This window comes from Lissotriton vulgaris, chromosome 1_1, assembly GCF_964263255.1.
Source record: "Lissotriton vulgaris chromosome 1_1, aLisVul1.2, whole genome shotgun sequence".
In the NCBI taxonomy this organism is placed as follows: Eukaryota; Metazoa; Chordata; class Amphibia; order Caudata; family Salamandridae; genus Lissotriton; species Lissotriton vulgaris.
The window spans coordinates 436348804-436370663 of NC_141685.1; the positions used below are offsets into that span (position 1 = coordinate 436348804).

Genomic DNA, 21860 nt, shown 5'->3' on the forward strand with positions numbered 1-21860 from the left:
CACTTTTATAATTGCTTTATTAAGCTTCTTGCTTTCTCAAATTTGCTTAACAATGCACCATTCGTCCACTCTTTTTTACACTTGCTCACCACCGGGCACTTTCCCCTAACTTCTACGCCTCACCACTTTCAAATGTTACCAGCCACCACTGTTTAAGAGGAATGAAGGTAGAACTAAGTAACATGTATCACATCATTACAGCAGGAAAAGCTCAGATCATAGGAAATTACTGACACTAGCCGGATACTTTTGCACTTTCGCCCGGTAAGGATTTCTCCATTTGTACTTAGGGCCACATGTATCACCCATTTTACCATTCACAATAGCCGGATTCGGAGAATCGGGCCATTGGCGACCAGTTAACACGCCTTTTGGTATGTTTAAATTCCAATTTGTGTTTCAGTAACATATGAATGAATCACAATTTGGAATTGCGAATGCATAACGATTCGATATTAGGAAGGGGCATGCTTAGGGCGTCCCTTCCTAATACGGAATCGCAGTGGTATGTTAAAATGTTTTGAAACCCAAATGCGGTCGCACAACATTTGCGCTTTACCACCCAATTCAAGTAGGTGGTAACGTATTTGCAAAAGAGAAGTTCCCTTTTGAGAATGTTCGTAAAATGTTTTTTTACGAGCAGGCAGTGACATTTTTCTTTTTTAATGCCAACCCGTTTTCCTTTAAATAACACAGGCTGTATTTAAGAAAAAAGATTTGCTTTATTTAAAAGCAATCACAGACATGGTGGTCTGTTGATGCTAGCAGGCCACCATCCTTGTGACTTTAGCGATTCCTAAAGTGTCACAAATTGCAACCTACCGCCTTAATATTAATGAGGTAGGTCTGTGTGCGACCCATTCGAAATTCCTAAATGACACTCATGGAGTTTCATATGTTCAAAAAGCAATTACCCAATGGCGATTCACAGAGAATCACAATTCGGTAATCGCTATTCAAAATGATGATACTCTTTTTCAGAGCTTGGAATTGCCCAGGAGGGCAAGGCAGTATATTGGTTTCCAAAGAGGGCTCCACGAGGCCCGATACCTTCTGAGCGAGGTCCAGCTGAAATGAATTTACTACTGTGGAGGAGCCTTGAGCTGGAGAAATCTGCATCTTCAGTGTCGTAGTATAGCACTTTGCGCGGATCAGATTGGTAAGTTTGTCCCAGTACTTCGCAGGTCTTCTAGTCCATAACATTTCCAAGTCCCAGGAATGTTAGGTACAGCCAAGGTTCCCAGGACCTCAGGAACAGCACTTGTTGGTCAAGACTCACTACAGCAGAGGCCAGCAATGGGAAACAGCGTTTACAACCCTGTCAGTACCACGCACGTTGGTAACAACACGGACATTACATCGTCTGCGTTGTTACCACACATGGCATTACATCGCAAGTCATATCGACGACTTGAGCTAGATGGCGTTGCACCAGGGAATGTGTTGGATTTTAAGTCCCAGCATTCCCTGCTGTTGCGCTAACCGTAGCTAACTGTAGCGCGCCATCTAATGCAAGTCGTAGAAACGACTTGCATTTTATGCCATGCGTGGTACCAACGCAGATGATGTAACGTCCGAGTTGTTACCTACCGCGATGTAATATGTGGCGTTGTAACGTCACATATTCCCACCAACAGGGCCGGTCAAGTTGGAACTGGGCAGCTGGGCCCTTCTCCTCCTAACACAGGTAGTTAGCCAAATGACCCTTGTAGTACACTTCTTTGTCTTGGGTACAAGTTAGAGAAAGACCAGCTCTTTAGTTCTCCTCACGGGTTTCAAAAAGGAGGAGCAGTCCTACTTCTGTTTTTTTACAGACCTAGTTGTTTTTGGAAGATGATCTCTTGGTGTGCCAGACTTATGCTTGGCACTAGCTTGTGGGTGGTATGACTCCTGACCTTCCATAACCAATAGGGTAAATGTTCCTAGGGATAACTCTACTGCAAACAATCTCACAGTGCCCCTTAACCACTAAATCCAAGATGGAGAAACCCTTCTTACATCACAAAGGCTCCTTCACAAAGTGCTTGTCACTAGTCTATTGTGATCCAGAGACAAGGTGGGGCAAGGACAGGGAAGAAGGGGATGCCTGACACCTTTGGGGGAGGGGGACCTCTAGAAGCTTCCTCCACTTCAAAATGGGCACCAGATATAAATATGGGGCCTCCGATCCCAACTCTTCAGTACACTTCTGGACCTGCCAGGAAGAAGGACTGCTGTGCTCCTGAAAGGACTGAAACTCTGCTGGACTGCTGCCTTGATGCACTATTGCTTTGCTGGGCTATTGACCTTCTGCCCTGCTTCCCTTCTGCCCGAGTCAGCCTGAGTCAGATTGATTGGATCCACACTTGAACTCCCTGAGTCCCAGAGTGAATGTATGAATATGATTTATAAAGTGCAACTTATGCCCATGGGCGTCTTGGTGCTATAGAAAATGAGGATAGCTACAGCAGATGGAAGAAGTGAGTTAGGCAGATACCAGGTGCCTTTTAATCCTGCGGGAAAAGCCAGGTCTTTCTGAAAGTAAGTAAAGAGGCAGCAGCTTTAACGTCATTGGAAGGCTGCTCCAGAGATTACCTGTGGCCATGAGAAAGCTCTTCCCACCCTAGTTGATCCTCATAAATGAGGGGGCAGTCAGGTTCATGGCAGAGCCTGAGTGAAGCGTCCTCACTGGGACGTACCATTTGAGTTTCTCCTTGAAATGGGCTGGCCCCTGTCCATGCAATGATTTATAGGCCATACAGAGAGCATTAAACCCACATCGTTCTCTAACTGTTCAGTTTCAGTTTCAGTTTGTGTGGCAATTTCCTTTTTTTACATTTTGCTCTATTTTTCTAAATTGGTTTGAGGTTTTTCTTGTCTTGTATTTTCACTTTTATACTGTTTGGAGTGCTGCATAAATACTTTATACAATGCCGCTAAGTTAAGCCTAACAGCTCTGTCCCTAGCCTCCAGAGGGTTGAGAAAAGGTTATTTTGCGGTTTGCTTGTGCTTCACCCTGACAAAGATTATAGTTTCTGCTTGAGTAGGGTTTCACCCCCCTCTACCAGAAACCCAAATCCGCACAATCACATGAGGCATATCTTTCATGCAAACATAGAGGTGAGTTTTAATTCATACACATAATTTTCCATCTATTCTCTCCAAAGAAAATAATTGAGAAATGTGATTTATTTTAAATGTATTTTTTTAATTTATCCAAGAGAACACACATTGCACTGTGTTTTACAAAACCAAACATTTAATGTCTCAGGTCATAGTGGGAGCTGTTCTTTTCCCAGTCAGAGGAGCTAGCAGAAAATTGTGAGAGCAAGAAGGAAGATTATCAGATACACTTTAAAGGTAATTTTGATTGATTGAATGATTAGCTGTGTGAAGCAATCAGTTAACATATATTGTTTACTGATTGCTTTTTTTCTGATCATAAATCTTCAGGTGTGACTTAAGAAACTGTAAGAACATTTTAATTACACACACTTTTTAACCTCTTTAAATTGATGAGTACACATCTTCTATCAAGAAAACAACCAAGTAGAACTCTGGAAATCTGTAATGAGATTCAAGGTGCAATTGCATAAAAAAATAAAACAAATATTGAATGGAATAATTTCAATGCCTTTAGCACCGAGGAATGGCACAAATCTTGTAAGGAAGTGGAGAACTTGTGAGTCCAAGTGTGAATTTAGAAACATTTAATTGGACATCCTTGGGTGCCTCGAAGCGGAACCTTTGGAGAAGAATGGTGAAGTAGAGGAAGAGTTCCATTTTCGCCAACTGTTCTCCAAGACATACACGGTTTCCTAAAATAAAATAGACAAAATATAATTTGGTGAAAAATAAAAGTAGCTGCTATAGACACAGCATCTTTTTTAAAAAGAAACATTTAACTGTCTTTATTAAATGTTTTGCACTGAAATAACATCTTGCATTCGATTAGGCGGATATTACATTCATGTGCATCACCAGCAATTTATTCACAGACTCTTATTCAACGTCTGGTTAAATCCTCAACCTTATCCATGACTCTTTATCTTACCAATTTCAACATTATAATAGTGCTGATCCCCAGTCGATTTCTTCCTCATGTGAATCAGTGGGCCCCAGTCGAGTAACAGCTCCTCCCCCATTCTCAGGCGACTCCAATAAATAACCCCGTAAAGGATCCCACATGTCTAGCGGCTGTGAGGAAGGTGGTAACAGCTCTGCATAGTTGAGTGATAGCTCCTGACAATATAAATAATCTTGTAATAATTCCTTAAACTTAGGGGCTCTCTCCCTCCCCCATCTAAAGGCCATCCTTTGCTTAGCCAATAGTAGCCCAAGGGAGACATATCATTGGGTCGGTAGTTAAACCCCTTCTGTGTATCCCAGCAGCGACGCGAGAGGGGTTATGGGGATCTGAACTCCAGTCATCTGCTCCAATGCTTCAAAAACCTTTAAACAGTAGTCCCTAAAAGGCTAGCATTCCCATGCTAAACGTAGGAAGTCTGACCCTGCCCTACCACACCTGTCACATTTGTCATCTGGTCGTAAGTGAAACCGTTTGCTGGCAGCGGTAGCGCCATTGTCCATCTTCAAGTGGTGTGCCTAGCTCCTGATCCCAATGCAGACGCAAATCTCGTCTAAGCTCAGTATTCTTGTTCTGAAGGCTATGATACAGTATCAAAATCACATGTGTAGGACTATCAAGTTGAAGCAAAATGTGTAAGGGAGGCAGCATAGGCGGTTCGTTGGGGAAATCGGGGGTCTTAGCTTAACATATAGGAACCACTCCACAGGGATGGGATGACTGCTTTGAAAGAATGCCCTCCGCCCCTTCCTAGAATAGGCCCTTTTCATATGAATTCCCACTCCTTCACCCTGATTCCCAGAAGCATACGGCGACATCCAGCTTCATACATCATCGGAAGGTCCGGGTGTCAAGGGACTCCCAACAATGGAGAGTACAACATGGGCAACAGCAATTGCTTGGCTATACTCAAACAGGCCTCTTAGGTACATGCACCTGTTGAGGGATCCCTCTCCCTAGGCGGGGAGTTGCCCAAAATAACGCCGTTATTGGAACAGAGTCCATGTATCCCTGTTCAGTGGCTAGGTTTGGCTAATATGGGGGGTCAAAACTAGTATGCTGTGAAATGAGACTGTGCACATAAGACATAGAGTTACACATCTGGAGCCTCATAAAAGGAGCATAATCAGAGTTTTTAAGTTTAAAAAAAGTATCTGCTGGGGTTGTAATCAGTATTAATAAAGAGATAAAGTTACTTCGGCAACACCCCCATTTCTATTAATGAAATATGGCCTGCCAACAAAAGGGGCCTAGAAATCCACCTAGTTATGGAGTTAGTCAGAGCGCTCAATGCTATTCCGTAATTGGTACGCATGAATTCTGTCCTATCTCTTGCGACAACTATCCCCAAGTACTTAATCTCCGTGTCACACTAGGCCAGTGGGTAGTCAGGGACACACTTCTGGACCATAGGGGTAAGAGGAAAAATCTGGGATTTATCCGAATTGACATTATTACGGAGCGCGCCCCAAAGTTGATGAACTACCGCAATATCGGATTGAGACATATTTTGGGGTCTAGAATGTATAGAGTGATGTCATCTGCACAGAGGGATATTAGGAAATGCCTTGTGGGGAATCAAACCACATATTCCAGGTGGTGCAGCCGGAGTCTGGCGGCCAGCGTCTCCACTGCCAGCACAAATAAGAGAGGGGATAATGGGCATTTTTGCCTTGTACCTCGTGTGAAATTGAAGGGGGGGAGTACGCTCTGTCAATCAACACCCTTGCATGTGGCTGGCTGCATAGTAACTCAAGACAAAAAGGTGCTGAGCTGTAACTCAGGAGGGGAAATGTATACGTCACACGAGTGTTGTGGTGCCACTGGTCTCAGTGAGGTCACAGTTGGGCATCCATTTTGTTGGATGTAATGCCCTCACACACCCTTGCAGGTGCCATGCTTCATCATCTGGGCTGCTCCTCGTTGGGTCGGCGCTGCAATACCCAACAGGCTCACCTCTAGGAGGGGCACTTTATCGGAGATCTTTTATCCAACAGCCGTTTTGTGAAGTGCGGGTGTGGGGCCAGAGTTGTGTAGATGAGTAAGTGAGTTAAAATAAGGCTGGGAGTGCCTATGAGAAACTTTTATTCTAGGGGGTCTCCTGTCTTAGTTAAAAGGTATAATGACAAGCACTGGAAGGAGTGTAATGTTCCTATTGCAGTGCAGGTCAGTGTGCGTTTTTACTGGTCAACATGTTTCTCGCGTTAATGTTAATTCAACTTGCGATTCTTCAGGACCTTAAGTAATGATGTGTCTACACTAGAGGACCTAGTCAGTATCCAATAGGCAAATATGGATATCACAGAAAGGTGGTACTTCTTGTGCCAGTGAAACTGTGAAGCTCTTGATCTACCTATTATGTGAAGAACCTAGGCATCATCAGTACCTGGCGGTCTGCACACTAGTTTATAAGACTTCCATGTAGTATGGAGTTTGTTGCCTTGTGCGATGCCGATATGACCTACCCCAAGCCGCGGAGTACAGACTAGGTCGTCTAGTGTAGACACATCATTACTTAAGGTCCTGCAGAATCGCGAGTTGAATTTACATTAACGCGAGAAACATGTTGACCAGTAAAAACACACACTGACCTGCACTGCAATAGGAACATTACACTCCTTCCAGTGCTTGTCATTATACCTTTTAACTAAGACAGGAGACCCCTAGAATAAAAGCTTCTCATAGGTACTCCCAGCCTTATTTTAACTCACTTACTCGTCTACACAACTCTGGCCCCACACCGGCACTTCACAAAACGGCTGTTGGATAAAAGATCTCCGATAAAGTGCCCCTTCTAGAGGTGAGCCCGTTGGGTATTGCAGCGCCGACCCAACGAGGAGCAGCCCAGATGATGAAGCATGACACCTGCAAGGGTGTGTGAGGGCATTACATCCAACAAAATGGATGCCCAACTGTGACCTCACTGAGACCAGTGGCGCCACAACACTAGTGTGACTCATACATTTCTCCTCCTGAGGAACAGCTCAGCACCTTTTTAGGTTTTGACTGGCGATGCGTACTTCAGTACGCATGCGCCAAAAAACCTTTTGATGTGTGTGTGTGGGGTCGGGAATACACCCCCTCCTCTCATTGGCTAGCTCCATAAATGGAGGCTAGCCATTGGGAGGAGGGGGCGTCCGTCAATCTCGGACCAGATTCAGGGGCGTTCCCGAGAATTTTTGGCTTTTGGCTACGTCAGCCGAAAGCCTCTTCTCGGGAACGCCCCCGAATCTGGTCCAACATGGACGAGTCACCGAAAAGGCTTCTGTTTAACAAGGGCAAACCTAAAGACACGGAAGGAGGGACGTGTTATGGAAAACAAGGGCAAACCTAAAGACACGGAAGGAGGGACGTGTTATGGAAATAAAGAATAAATAAAGGTAACATTAGTTGTAAGCAGACGATGTGCTAGGAGATTCCCTTTGCTCTGGTGAGGTCTGTAGACCGCTGCATGTTCCTGTTCTGTGCATTTAAACAAAAGGAGGAAAAGCCATGCTTCTGGAAACATCACGCGTGAAGCTCGGAGCGGTGGAGACGGCCGCACGTGACCTGCCGTGATCTTTAATTATGCAATAAACAAGATGTATGGGAATCCGAGCTGAACCCGTTCTCTTCATTAGCTGAACGAGGCGACGGTCTGGAGGAGTTTTATAGAGGTGCTGAGCTCATCTGGATTTCATCCTTCTTCGATCCAGACCGCGGACTGTCAAGGGGGCACTGTTATTTCTGAGAGCAGCTCGGACTAGAATTACATGTACAGTCCTGCAGTTGGTTATAATCTTACACTTGCGAGCACCTGCTTGAGGGCTATTTCTGCTATTAAAGGACAAGTTACATCGTCTATCGGGAATACTATTTAAGCTGTAGGAACGGACAGAATATATAAGCTGTCACTAACCGCGAGGCCGTTCATATGGATTCTACATGTTAACCTGCGCTGGCATGGTTTATACTCACCACCCCGGATTCCCTCTGTCATTCACGGAGCTTAGACAGGCAGACGTCTGCCGTGAAGTTCTATTTAAAGAACTTAATTTAATTTATAAGGAATTCGATCACTCAGCCAAACATTTATGTCAAGCAGACTGCCCTGTTAGGTCAGTTTGGTGACATTCCAAAATCATGGGGTGGTTGGACTACACCTATCTTTTATCTGGCTTTTGCAACTCCAGCTCAAAGTGTGAGGTGGAATGGGATCGACGCCACCTCTGTAGGGTCTTTGATATTGATTCAGAGTGCAGATTGCAGATTCAGAGTGCAAATTCAGAGTGCAGATGTGGAGTGCAGAGTGCAGATTCAGAGTGCAGAGTGCAGTGTGCAGATTCAGTGTGCAGATTCAGTGTGCAGATTCAGAGTGCAGATTCAGAGTGCAGATTCAGAGTGCAGAGTGCCGATTCAGAGTGCAGAGTGCAGTGTGCAGATTCAGTGTGCAGATTCAGTGTGCAGATTCAGAGTGCAGATTCAGAGTGCAGATTCAGAGTGCAGAGTGCAGATTCAGAGTGCAGATTCAGAGTGCAGAGTGCAGATTCAGAGTGCAGATTCAGAGTGCAGATTCAGAGTGCAGAGGCAGATTCAGAGTGCAGAGGAAGATTCAGAGTGCAGATTCAGAGTGCAGAGGAAGATTCAGAGTGCAGATTCAGAGTGCAGAGGAAGATTCAGAGTGCAGATTCAGAGTGCAGATTCAGAGTGCAGATTCAGAGTGCAGAGTGCAGATTCAGAGTGCAGATTCAGAGTGCAGATTCAGAGTGCAGAGTGCAGATTCAGAGTGCAGATTCAGAGTGCAGATTCAGAGTGCAGATTCAGAGTGCAGAGGCAGATTCAGAGTGCAGAGTGCAGATTCAGAGTGCAGAGTGCAGATTCAGAGTGCAGAGGCAGATTCAGAGTGCAGAGGCAGATTCAGAGTGCAGATTCAGAGTGCAGATTCAGAGTGCAGAGTGCAAATTCAGAGTGCAGAGTGCAGATTCAGAGTGCAGATTCAGAGTGCAGATTCAGAGTGCAGATTCAGAGTGCAGATTCAGAGTGCAGAGTGCAGATTCAGAGTGCAGAGGCAGATTCAGAGTGCAGAGGCAGATTCAGAGTGCAGAGTGCAGAGTGCAGATTCAGAGTGCAGAGGCAGATTCAGAGTGCAGAGGCAGATTCAGAAGGCAGATTCAGAGTGCAGATTCAGAGTGCAGAGTGCAGATTCAGAGTGCGGAGTGCAGATTCAGAGTGCAGATTCAGAGTGCAGAGTGCAGATTCAGAGTGCAGATTCAGAGTGCAGATTCAGAGTGCAGACTGCAGATTCAGAGTGCAGATTCAGAGTGCAGATTCAGAGTGCAGATTCAGAGTGCAGATTCAGAGTGCAGAGTGCAGATTCAGAGTGCAGATTCAGAGTGCAGATTCAGAGTGCAGAGTGCACATTCAGAGTGCAGACTGCAGATTCAGAGTGCAGATTCAGAGTGCAGATTCAGAGTGCAGATTCAGAGTGCAGATTCAGAGTGCAGATTCAGACTGCAGAGTGCAGATTCAGAGTGCAGAGGCAGATTCAGAGTGCAGAGGCAGATTCAGAGTGCAGAGGCAGATTCAGAGTGCAGAGGCAGATTCAGAGTGAAGAGGCAGATTCAGAGTGCAGAGGCAGATTCAGAGTGCAGAGTGCAGATTCAGAGTGCAGAGGCAGATTCAGAGTGCAGAGGCAGATTCAGAGTGCAGATTCAGAGTGCAGATTCAGAGTGCAGATTCAGAGTGCAGAGTGCAGAGTGCAGATTCAGAGTGCAGAGTGCAGAGTGCAGATTCAGAGTGCAGATTCAGAGTGCAGAGTGCAGATTCAGAGTGCAGAGTGCAGATTCAGAGTGCAGAGTGCAGATTCAGAGTGCAGATTCAGAGTGCAGATTCAGAGTGCAGATTCAGAGTGCAGATTCAGAGTGCAGATTCAGAGTGCAGATTCAGAGTGCAGAGTGCAGATTCAGAGTACAGATTCAGAGTGCAGATTCAGAGTGCAGATTCAGAGTGCAGATTCAGAGTGCAGATTCAGAGTGCAGATTCAGAGTGCAGAGTGCAGATTCAGAGTGCAGAGTGCAGATTCAGAGTGCAGAGGCAGATTCAGAGTGCAGAGGAAGATTCAGAGTGCAGAGGAAGATTCAGAGTGCAGATTCAGAGTGCAGATTCAGAGTGCAGATTCAGAGTGCAGATTCAGAGTGCAGATTCAGAGTGCAGATTCAGAGTGAAGAGGCAGATTCAGAGTGCAGAGGCAGAGTCAGAGTGCAGATTCAGAGTGCAGATTCAGAGTGCAGATTCAGAGTGCAGATTCAGAGTGCAGATTCAGAGTGAAGAGGCAGATTCAGAGTGCAGAGGCAGATTCAGAGTGCAGAGTGCAGATTCAGAGTGCAGATTCATATTCAGAGTGCAGATTCAGAGTGCAGATTCAGAGTGCAGATTCAGAGTGCAGATTCAGATTCAGAGTGCAGATTCAGAGTGCAGATTCAGAGTGCAGAGTGCAGATTCAGAGTGCAGAGTACAGATTCAGAGTGCAGATTCAGAGTGCAGATTCAGAGTGCAGATTCAGAGTGCAGATTCAGAGTGCAGATTCAGAGTGCAGATTCAGAGTGCAGATTCAGAGTGCAGAGTGCAGATTCAGAGTGCAGAGTGCAGAGTGCAGATTCAGAGTGCAGATTCAGAGTGCAGAGTGCAGATTCAGAGTGCAGAGTGCAGATTCAGAGTGCAGATTCAGAGTGCAGATTCAGAGTGCAGATTCAGAGTGCAGATTCAGAGTGCAGATTCAGAGTGCAGAGTGCAGATTCAGAGTGCAGATTCAGAGTGCAGATTCAGAGTGCAGAGTACAGATTCAGAGTGCAGATTCAGAGTGCAGATTCAGAGTGCAGATTCAGAGTGCAGATTCAGAGTGCAGATTCAGAGTGCAGATTCAGAGTGCAGAGTGCAGATTCAGAGTGCAGAGTGCAGATTCAGAGTGCAGAGGCAGATTCAGAGTGCAGAGGAAGATTCAGAGTGCAGAGGAAGATTCAGAGTGCAGATTCAGAGTGCAGATTCAGAGTGCAGATTCAGAGTGCAGATTCAGAGTGCAGATTCAGAGTGCAGATTCAGAGTGAAGAGGCAGATTCAGAGTGCAGAGGCAGATTCAGAGTGCAGAGGCAGAGTCAGAGTGCAGAGTGCAGATTCAGAGTGCAGATTCAGAGTGCAGATTCAGAGTGCAGATTCAGAGTGAAGAGGCAGATTCAGAGTGCAGAGGCAGATTCAGAGTGCAGAGTGCAGATTCAGAGTGCAGATTCATATTCAGAGTGCAGATTCAGAGTGCAGATTCAGAGTGCAGATTCAGAGTGCAGATTCAGATTCAGAGTGCAGATTCAGAGTGCAGATTCAGAGTGCAGAGTGCAGATTCAGAGTGCAGAGTACAGATTCAGAGTACAGATTCAGAGTGCAGATTCAGAGTGCAGATTCAGAGTGCAGATTCAGAGTGCAGAGTGCAGATTCAGAGTGCAGATTCAGAGTGCAGAGTGCAGATTCAGAGTGCAGATTCAGAGTGCAGAGTGCAGATTCAGAGTGCAGATTCAGAGTGCAGATTCAGAGTGCAGAGGCAGATTCAGAGTGCAGATTCAGAGTGCAGATTCAGAGTGCAGATTCAGAGTGCAGAGTGCAGATTCAGAGTGCAGAGTGCTGATTCAGAGTGCAGAGTGCAGATTCAGAGTGCAGAGTGCAGATTCAGAGTGCAGAGTGCAGATTCAGAGTGCAGAGTGCAGATTCAGAGTGAAGAGTGCAGATTCAGAGTGCAGAGTGCAGATTCAGAGTGCAGATTCAGAGGGCAGAGTGCAGATTCAGAGTGCAGATTCAGAGTGCAGAGTGCAGATTCAGAGTGCAGAGTTCAGATTCAGAGTGCAGAGTGCAGATTCAGAGTGCAGATTCAGAGTGCAGATTCAGAGTGCAGATTCAGAGTGCAGATTCAGAGTGCAGAGTGCAGATTGAGAGTGCAGAGTGCAGATTGAGAGTGCAGAGTGCAGATTGAGAGTGCAGAGTGCAGATTTAGAGTGCAGATTCAGAGTGCAGATTCAGAGTGCAGATTCAGAGTGCAGATTCAGAGTGCAGATTCAGAGTGCAGATTCAGAGCGCAGAGTGCAGATTCAGAGTGCAGAGTGCAGATTCAGAGCGCAGAGTGCAGATTCAGAGTGCAGAGTGCAGATTCAGAGTGCAGATTCAGAGTGCAGATTCAGAGTGCAGATTCAGAGTGCAGATTCAGAGTGCAGATTCAGAGTGCAGAGTGCAGATTGAGAGTGCAGAGTGCAGATTGAGAGTGCAGAGTGCAGATTGAGAGTGCAGAGTGCAGATTGAGAGTGCAGATTCAGAGTACAGATTCAGAGTGCAGATTCAGAGTGCAGATTCAGAGTGCAGATTCAGAGTGCAGATTCAGAGTGCAGAGTGCAGATTCAGAGTGCAGAGTGCAGATTCAGAGTGCAGAGGCAGATTCAGAGTGCAGAGGAAGATTCAGAGTGCAGAGGAAGATTCAGAGTGCAGATTCAGAGTGCAGATTCAGAGTGCAGATTCAGAGTGAAGAGGCAGATTCAGAGTGCAGAGGCAGATTCAGAGTGCAGAGTGCAGATTCAGAGTGCAGATTCATATTCAGAGTGCAGATTCAGAGTGCAGATTCAGAGTGCAGATTCAGAGTGCAGATTCAGAGTGCAGATTCAGAGTGCAGATTCAGATTCAGAGTGCAGATTCAGAGTGCAGATTCAGAGTGCAGATTCAGAGTGCAGAGTGCAGATTCAGAGTGCAGATTCAGAGTGCAGAGTACAGATTCAGAGTGCAGATTCAGAGTGCAGAGTGCAGATTCAGAGTGCAGATTCAGAGTGCAGATTCAGAGTGCAGATTCAGAGTGCAGAGTGCAGATTCAGAGTGCAGATTCAGAGTGCAGAGTGCAGACTCAGAGTGCAGACTCAGAGTGCAGATTCAGAGTGCAGATTCAGAGTGCAGATTCAGAGTGCAGATTCAGAGTGCAGATTCAGAGTGCAGATTCAGAGTGCAGAGTACAGATTCAGAGTGCAGATTCAGAGTGCAGAGTGCAGATTCAGAGTGCAGATTCAGAGTGCAGATTCAGAGTGCAGATTCAGAGTGCAGATTCAGAGTGCAGATTCAGAGTGCAGAGTGCAGATTCAGAGTGCAGATTCAGAGTGCAGATTCAGAGTGCAGAGTGCAGATTCAGAGTGCAGATTCAGAGTGCAGATTCAGAGTGCAGAGGCAGATTCAGAGTGCAGATTCAGAGTGCAGATTCAGAGTGCAGATTCAGAGTGCAGAGTGCAGATTCAGAGTGCAGAGTGCAGATTCAGAGTGCAGAGTGCAGATTCAGAGTGCAGATTCAGAGTGCAGAGTGCAGATTCAGAGTGCAGAGTGCAGATTCAGAGTGCAGATTCAGAGTGCAGATTCAGGGTGCAGAGGCAGATTCAGAGTGCAGAGGAAGATTCAGAGTGCAGATTCAGAGTGCAGAGGAAGATTCAGAGTGCAGATTCAGAGTGCAGAGGAAGATTCAGAGTGCAGAGGCAGATTCAGAGTGCAGATTCAGAGTGCAGATTCAGAGTGCAGAGTGCAGAGTGCAGATTCAGAGTGCAGAGTGCAGATTCAGAGTGCAGATTCAGAGTGCAGAGTGCAGATTCAGAGTGCAGATTCAGAGTGCAGATTCAGAGTGCAGAGTGCAGAGTGCAGATTCAGAGTGCAGAGTGCAGATTCAGAGTGCAGATTCAGAGTGCAGAGTGCAGAGTGCAGATTCAGAGTGCAGATTCAGAGTGCAGATTCAGAGTGCAGATTCAGAGTGCAGATTCAGAGTGCAGAGTGCAGATTCAGAGTGCAGAGTGCAGATTCAGAGTGCAGATTCAGAGTGCAGAGTGCAGATTCAGAGTGCAGATTCAGAGTACAGATTCAGAGTGCAGATTCAGAGTGCAGATTCAGAGTGCAGATTCAGAGTGCAGATTCAGAGTGCAGATTCAGAGTGCAGAGTACAGATTCAGAGTGCAGATTCAGAGTACAGATTCAGAGTGCAGATTCAGAGTACAGATTCAGAGTGCAGATTCAGAGTGCAGATTCAGAGTGCAGATTCAGAGTGCAGAGTGCAGATTCAGAGTGCAGAGTGCAGATTCAGAGTGCAGAGGCAGATTCAGAGTGCAGAGGAAGATTCAGAGTGCAGAGGAAGATTCAGAGTGCAGATTCAGAGTGCAGATTCAGAGTGCAGATTCAGAGTGCAGATTCAGAGTGCAGATTCAGAGTGCAGATTCAGAGTGAAGAGGCAGATTCAGAGTGCAGAGGCAGAGTCAGAGTGCAGATTCAGAGTGCAGATTCAGAGTGCAGATTCAGAGTGCAGATTCAGAGTGCAGATTCAGAGTGAAGAGGCAGATTCAGAGTGCAGAGGCAGATTCAGAGTGCAGAGTGCAGATTCAGAGTGCAGATTCATATTCAGAGTGCAGATTCAGAGTGCAGATTCAGAGTGCAGATTCAGAGTGCAGATTCAGATTCAGAGTGCAGATTCAGAGTGCAGAGTGCAGATTCAGAGTGCAGAGTACAGATTCAGAGTGCAGATTCAGAGTGCAGATTCAGAGTGCAGATTCAGAGTGCAGATTCAGAGTGCAGAGTGCAGATTCAGAGTGCAGAGTGCAGAGTGCAGATTCAGAGTGCAGATTCAGAGTGCAGAGTGCAGATTCAGAGTGCAGAGTGCAGATTCAGAGTGCAGAGTGCAGATTCAGAGTGCAGATTCAGAGTGCAGATTCAGAGTGCAGATTCAGAGTGCAGATTCAGAGTGCAGATTCAGAGTGCAGATTCAGAGTGCAGAGTACAGATTCAGAGTGCAGATTCAGAGTGCAGATTCAGAGTGCAGATTCAGAGTGCAGATTCAGAGTGCAGAGTGCAGATTCAGAGTGCAGAGTGCAGATTCAGAGTGCAGATTCAGAGTGCAGATTCAGAGTGCAGATTCAGAGTGCAGATTCAGACTGCAGAGTCAGATTCAGACTGCAGAGTGCAGATTCAGAGTGCAGAGGCAGATTCAGAGTGCAGAGGCAGATTCAGAGTGCAGAGGCAGATTCAGAGTGAAGAGGCAGATTCAGAGTGCAGAGGCAGATTCAGAGTGCAGATTCAGAGTGCAGAGGCAGATTCAGAGTGAAGAGACAGATTCAGAGTGCAGAGGCAGATTCAGAGTGCAGAGTGCAGATTCAGAGTGCAGAGGCAGATTCAGAGTGCAGAGGCAGATTCAGAGTGCAGATTCAGAGTGCAGATTCAGAGTGCAGAGTGCAGAGTGCAGATTCAGAGTGCAGAGTGCAGAGTGCAGATTCAGAGTGCAGATTCAGAGTGCAGAGTGCAGATTCAGAGTGCAGATTCAGAGTGCGGATTCAGAGTGCAGATTCAGAGTGCAGATTCAGAGTGCAGATTCAGAGTGCAGATTCAGAGTGCAGAGTACAGATTCAGAGTGCAGATTCAGAGTACAGATTCAGAGTGCAGATTCAGAGTGCAGATTCAGAGTGCAGATTCAGAGTGCAGATTCAGAGTGCAGATTCAGAGTGCAGATTCAGAGTGCAGATTCAGAGTGCAGAGTGCAGATTCAGAGTGCAGAGTGCAGATTCAGAGTGCAGAGGCAGATTCAGAGTGCAGAGGAAGATTCAGAGTGCAGAGGAAGATTCAGAGTGCAGATTCAGAGTGCTGATTCAGAGTGCAGATTCAGAGTGCAGATTCAGAGTGCAGATTCAGAGTGCAGATTCAGAGTGCAGATTCAGAGTGAAGAGGCAGATTCAGAGTGCAGAGGCAGATTCAGAGTGCAGAGTGCAGATTCAGAGTGCAGATTCAGAGTGCAGATTCAGAGTGCAGATTCAGAGTGCAGATTCAGAGTGAAGAGGCAGATTCAGAGTGCAGAGGCAGATTCAGAGTGCAGAGTGCAGATTCAGAGTGCAGATTCATATTCAGAGTGCAGATTCAGAGTGCAGATTCAGAGTGCAGATTCAGAGTGCAGATTCAGAGTGCAGATTCAGAGTGCAGATTCAGATTCAGAGTGCAGATTCAGAGTGCAGATTCAGAGTGCAGAGTGCAGATTCAGAGTGCAGAGTACAGATTCAGAGTGCAGATTCAGAGTGCAGATTCAGAGTGCAGATTCAGAGTGCAGAGTGCAGATTCAGAGTGCAGATTCAGAGTTTAGAGTGCAGATTCAGAGTGCAGATTCAGAGTGCAGATTCAGAGTGCAGAGGCAGATTCAGAGTGCAGATTCAGAGTGCAGATTCAGAGTGCAGATTCAGAGTGCAGAGTGCAGATTCAGAGTGCAGAGTGCAGATTCAGAGTGCAGAGTGCAGATTCAGAGTGCAGAGTGCAGATTCAGAGTGCAGATTCAGAGTGCAGAGTGCAGATTCAGAGTGCAGATTCAGAGTGCAGAGTGCAGATTCAGAGTGCAGAGTTCAGATTCAGAGTGCAGAGTGCAGATTCAGAGTGCAGATTCAGTGTGCAGATTCAGAGTGCAGATTCAGAGTGCAGATTCAGAGTGCAGATTGAGAGTGCAGATTGAGAGTGCAGATTGAGAGTGCAGAGTGCAGATTGAGAGTGCAGAGTGCAGATTGAGAGTGCAGAGTGCAGATTTAGAGTGCAGATTCAGAGTGCAGATTCAGAGTGCAGATTCAGAGCGCAGAGTGCAGATTCAGAGTGCAGAGTGCAGATTCAGAGCGCAGAGTGCAGATTCAGAGTGCAGAGTGCCGATTCAGAGTGCAGATTCAGAGTGCAGATTCAGAGTGCAGATTCAGAGTGCAGATTCAGAGTGCAGATTGAGAGTGCAGAGTGCAGATTGAGAGTGCAGAGTGCAGATTGAGAGTGCAGAGTGCAGATTGAGAGTGCAGAGTGCAGATTGAGAGTGCAGATTCAGAGTACAGATTCAGAGTGCAGATTCAGAGTGCAGATTCAGAGTGCAGATTCAGAGTGCAGATTCAGAGTGCAGATTCAGAGTGCAGATTCAGAGTGCAGAGTGCAGATTCAGAGTGCAGAGTGCAGATTCAGAGTGCAGAGGCAGATTCAGAGTGCAGAGGAAGATTCAGAGTGCAGAGGAAGATTCAGAGTGCAGATTCAGAGTGCAGATTCAGAGTGCAGATTCAGAGTGCAGATTCAGAGTGCAGATTCAGAGTGAAGAGGCAGATTCAGAGTGAAGAGGCAGATTCAGAGTGAAGAGGCAGATTCAGAGTGCAGAGTGCAGATTCAGAGTGCAGATTCATATTCAGAGTGCAGATTCAGAGTGCAGATTCAGAGTGCAGATTCAGAGTGCAGATTCAGAGTGCAGATTCAGATTCAAAGTGCAGATTCAGAGTGCAGATTCAGAGTGCAGAGTGCAGATTCAGAGTGCAGATTCAGAGTGCAGAGTACAGATTCAGAGTGCAGATTCAGAGTGCAGAGTGCAGATTCAGAGTGCAGATTCAGAGTGCAGATTCAGAGTGCAGAGTGCAGATTCAGAGTGCAGATTCAGAGTGCAGATTCAGAGTGCAGATTCAGAGTGCAGATTCAGAGTGCAGAGTACAGATTCAGAGTGCAGATTCAGAGTGCAGAGTGCAGATTCAGAGTGCAGATTCAGAGTGCAGATTCAGAGTGCAGAGTGCAGATTCAGAGTGCAGATTCAGAGTGCAGAGTGCAGATTCAGAGTGCAGAGTGCAGATTCAGAGTGCAGATTCAGAGTGCAGATTCAGAGTGCAGATTCAGAGTGCAGATTCAGAGTGCAGATTGAGAGTGCAGAGTGCAGATTGAGAGTGCAGAGTGCAGATTGAGAGTGCAGAGTGCAGATTGAGAGTGTAGAGTGCAGATTGAGAGTGCAGAGTGCAGATTCAGAGTGCAGATTCAGAGTGCAGAGTACAGATTCAGAGTGCAGATTCAGAGTGCAGAGTGCAGATTCAGAGTGCAGATTCAGAGTGCAGATTCAGAGTGCAGATTCAGAGTGCAGAGTGCAGATTCAGAGTGCAGATTCAGAGTGCAGAGTGCAGATTCAGAGTGCAGATTCAGAGTGCAGAGTGCAGATTCAGAGTGCAGATTCAGAGTGCAGATTCAGAGTGCAGAGTGCAGATTCAGAGTGCAGAGGCAGATTCAGAGTGCAGATTCAGAGTGCAGATTCAGAGTGCAGATTCAGAGTGCAGAGTGCAGATTCAGAGTGCAGAGTGCAGATTCAGAGTGCAGAGTGCAGATTCAGAGTGCAGAGTGCAGATTCAGAGTGCAGATTCAGAGTGCAGAGTGCAGATTCAGAGTGCAGATTCAGAGTGCAGAGTGCAGATTCAGAGTGCAGAGTTCAGATTCAGAGTGCAGAGTGCAGATTCAGAGTGCAGATTCAGAGTGCAGATTCAGAGTGCAGATTCAGAGTGCAGATTGAGAGTGCAGATTGAGAGTGCAGAGTGCAGATTGAGAGTGCAGAGTGCAGATTGAGAGTGCAGAGTGCAGATTGAGAGTGCAGACTGCAGATTTAGAGTGCAGATTCAGAGTGCAGATTCAGAGTGCAGATTCAGAGCGCAGAGTGCAGATTCAGAGTGCAGAGTGCAGATTCAGAGCGCAGAGTGCAGATTCAGAGTGCAGAGTGCAGATTCAGAGTGCAGATTCAGAGTGCAGATTGAGAGTGCAGATTGAGAGTGCAGATTGAGAGTGCAGAGTGCAGATTGAGAGTGCAGAGTGCAGATTGAGAGTGCAGAGTGCAGATTGAGAGTGCAGAGTGCAGATTTAGAGTGCAGATTCAGAGTGCAGATTCAGAGTGCAGATTCAGAGTGCAGAGTGCAGATTCAGAGCGCAGAGTGCAGATTCAGAGTGCAGATTCAGAGTGCAGATTCAGAGTGCAGATTGAGAGTGCAGAGTGCAGATTCAGAGTGCAGAGTGCAGATTGAGAGTGCAGAGTGCAGATTCAGAGTGCAGATTCAGAGTGCAGATTCAGAGTGCAGATTCAGAGTGCAGATTCAGAGTGCAGATTCAGAGTGCAGAGTGCAGATTCAGAGTGCAGAGTGCAGATTCAGAGTGCAGAGTGCAGATTCAGAGTGCAGAGGCAGATTCAGAGTGCAGAGGAAGATTCAGAGTGCAGAGGAAGATTCAGAGTGCAGATTCAGAGTGCAGATTCAGAGTGCAGATTCAGAGTGAAGAGGCAGATTCAGAGTGCAGAGGCAGATTCAGAGTGCAGAGTGCAGATTCAGAGTGCAGATTCATATTCAGAGTGCAGATTCAGAGTGCAGATTCAGAGTGCAGATTCAGAGTGCAGATTCAGAGTGCAGATTCAGAGTGCAGATTCAGAGTGCAGATTCAGAGTGCAGATTCAGAGTGCAGAGTGCAGATTCAGAGTGCAGATTCAGAGTGCAGAGTACAGATTCAGAGTGCAGATTCAGAGTGCAGAGTGCAGATTCAGAGTGCAGATTCAGAGTGCAGATGCAGAGTGCAGATTCAGAGTGCAGATTCAGAGTGCAGATTCAGAGTGCAGAGTGCAGATTCAGAGTGCAGATTCAGAGTGCAGATTCAGAGTGCAGATTCAGAGTGCAGATTCAGAGTGCAGATTCAGAGTGCAGATTCAGAGTGCAGAGTACAGATTCAGAGTGCAGATTCAGAGTGCAGAGTGCAGATTCAGAGTGCAGATTCAGAGTGCAGATTCAGAGTGCAGATTCAGAGTGCAGAGTGCAGATTCAGAGTGCAGATTCAGAGTGCAGAGTGCAGATTCAGAGTGCAGATTCAGAGTGCAGAGTGCAGATTCAGAGTGCAGATTCAGAGTGCAGAGTGCAGATTCAGAGTGCAGATTCAGAGTGCAGATTCAGAGTGCAGAGGCAGATTCAGAGTGCAGATTCAGAGTCCAGATTCAGAGTGCAGAGTGCAGATTCAGAGTGCAGAGTGCAGATTCAGAGTGCAGATTCAGAGTGCAGAGTGCAGATTCAGAGTGCAGAGTGCAGATTCAGAGTGCAGAGTGCAGATTCAGAGTGCAGAGTGCAGATTCAGAGTGCAGATTCAGAGTGCAGAGTGCAGATTCAGAGTGCAGAGTGCAGATTCAGAGTGCAGAGTTCAGATTCAGAGTGCAGAGTGCAGATTCAGAGTGCAGATTCAGAGTGCAGATTGAGAGTGCAGATTGAGAGTGCAGAGTGCAGATTGAGAGTGCAGAGTGCAGAGTGCAGATTGAGAGTGCAGACTGCAGATTTAGAGTGCAGATTCAGAGTGCAGATTCAGAGTGCAGATTCAGAGCGCAGAGTGCAGATTCAGAGTGCAGAGTGCAGATTCAGAGCGCAGAGTGCAGATTCAGAGCGCAGAGTGCAGATTCAGAGTGCAGAGTGCAGATTCAGAGTGCAGATTCAGAGTGCAGATTCAGAGTGCAGATTGAGAGTGCAGATTGAGAGTGCAGATTGAGAGTGCAGATTGAGAGTGCAGAGTGCAGATTGAGAGTGCAGATTCAGAGTGCAGAGTGCAGATTCAGAGTGCAGATTCAGAGTGCAGAGTGCAGATTCAGAGTGCAGATTCAGAGTGCAGATTCAGAGTGCAGATTCAGAGTGCAGAGGCAGATTCAGAGTGCAGAGGAAGATTCAGAGTGCAGATTCAGAGTGCAGAGGAAGATTCAGAGTGCAGATTCAGAGTGCAGAGGAAGATTCAGAGTGCAGATTCAGAGTGCAGATTCAGAGTGCAGATTCAGAGTGCAGAGTGCAGATTCAGAGTGCAGATTCAGAGTGCAGAGTGCAGATTCAGAGTGCAGATTCAGAGTGCAGATTCAGAGTGCAGAGGCAGATTCAGAGTGCAGAGTGCAGATTCAGAGTGCAGAGTGCAGATTCAGAGTGCAGAGGCAGATTCAGAGTGCAGAGGCAGATTCAGAGTGCAGATTCAGAGTGCAGATTCAGAGTGCAGATTCAGAGTGCAGAGTGCAGATTCAGAGTGCGGAGTGCAGATTCAGAGTGCAGATTCAGAGTGCAGAGTGCAGATTCAGAGTGCAGATTCAGAGTGCAGAGTGCAGAGTGCACATTCAGAGTGCAGACTGCAGATTCAGAGTGCAGATTCAGAGTGCAGATTCAGAGTGCAGATTCAGAGTGCAGAGTGCAGATTCAGAGTGCAGATTCAGAGTGCAGAGTGCACATTCAGAGTGCAGACTGCAGATTCAGAGTGCAGATTCAGAGTGCAGATTCAGAGTGCAGATTCAGAGTGCAGATTCAGAGTGCAGATTCAGACTGCAGAGGCAGATTCAGACTGCAGAGTGCAGATTCAGAGTGCAGAGGCAGATTCAGAGTGCAGAGGCAGATTCAGAGTGCAGAGGCAGATTCAGAGTGAAGAGGCAGATTCAGAGTGCAGAGGCAGATTCAGAGTGCAGAGTGCAGATTCAGAGTGCAGAGGCAGATTCAGAGTGCAGAGGCAGATTCAGAGTGCAGATTCAGAGTGCAGATTCAGAGTGCAGATTCAGAGTGCAGAGTGCAGAGTGCAGATTCAGAGTGCAGAGTGCAGAGTGCAGATTCAGAGTGCAGATTCAGAGTGCAGAGTGCAGATTCAGAGTGCAGAGTGCAGATTCAGAGTGCAGAGTGCAGATTCAGAGTGCAGATTCAGAGTGCAGATTCAGAGTGCAGATTCAGAGTGCAGAGTGCAGATTCAGAGTGCAGATTCAGAGTGCAGATTCAGAGTGCAGAGTGCAGATTCAGAGTGCAGATTCAGAGTGCAGATTCAGAGTGCAGAGTGCAGATTCAGAGTGCAGAGGCAGATTCAGAGTGCAGAGGCAGATTCAGAGTGCAGAGGCAGATTCAGAGTGCAGAGTGCAGATTCAGAGTGCAGAGGCAGATTCAGAGTGCAGAGGCAGATTCAGAAGGCAGATTCAGAGTGCAGATTCAGAGTGCAGAGT

General features: G+C 46.7%; 1 protein-coding gene across 2 annotated transcripts in view; it reads right to left on the reverse strand.

Moving 5' to 3' along the window:
- Nucleotides 1-3166: 3166 nt before the first annotated feature.
- The window catches only part of LOC147747315 (cytochrome P450 2J2-like), a 423976-nt gene continuing 405282 nt past the window's right edge, over nt 3167-21860 (reverse strand). The window contains exon 9 of one of the 2 annotated variants that reach the window (XM_086953115.1): nt 3167-3797. In XM_086953115.1, coding sequence (XP_086809241.1) covers nt 3616-3797 — 182 coding nt within the window. In that variant the 3' untranslated portion in view covers nt 3167-3615. The remainder of the gene's footprint in view (nt 3798-21860) is intronic. The other variant, XR_015307548.1, reaches the window with a different exon arrangement.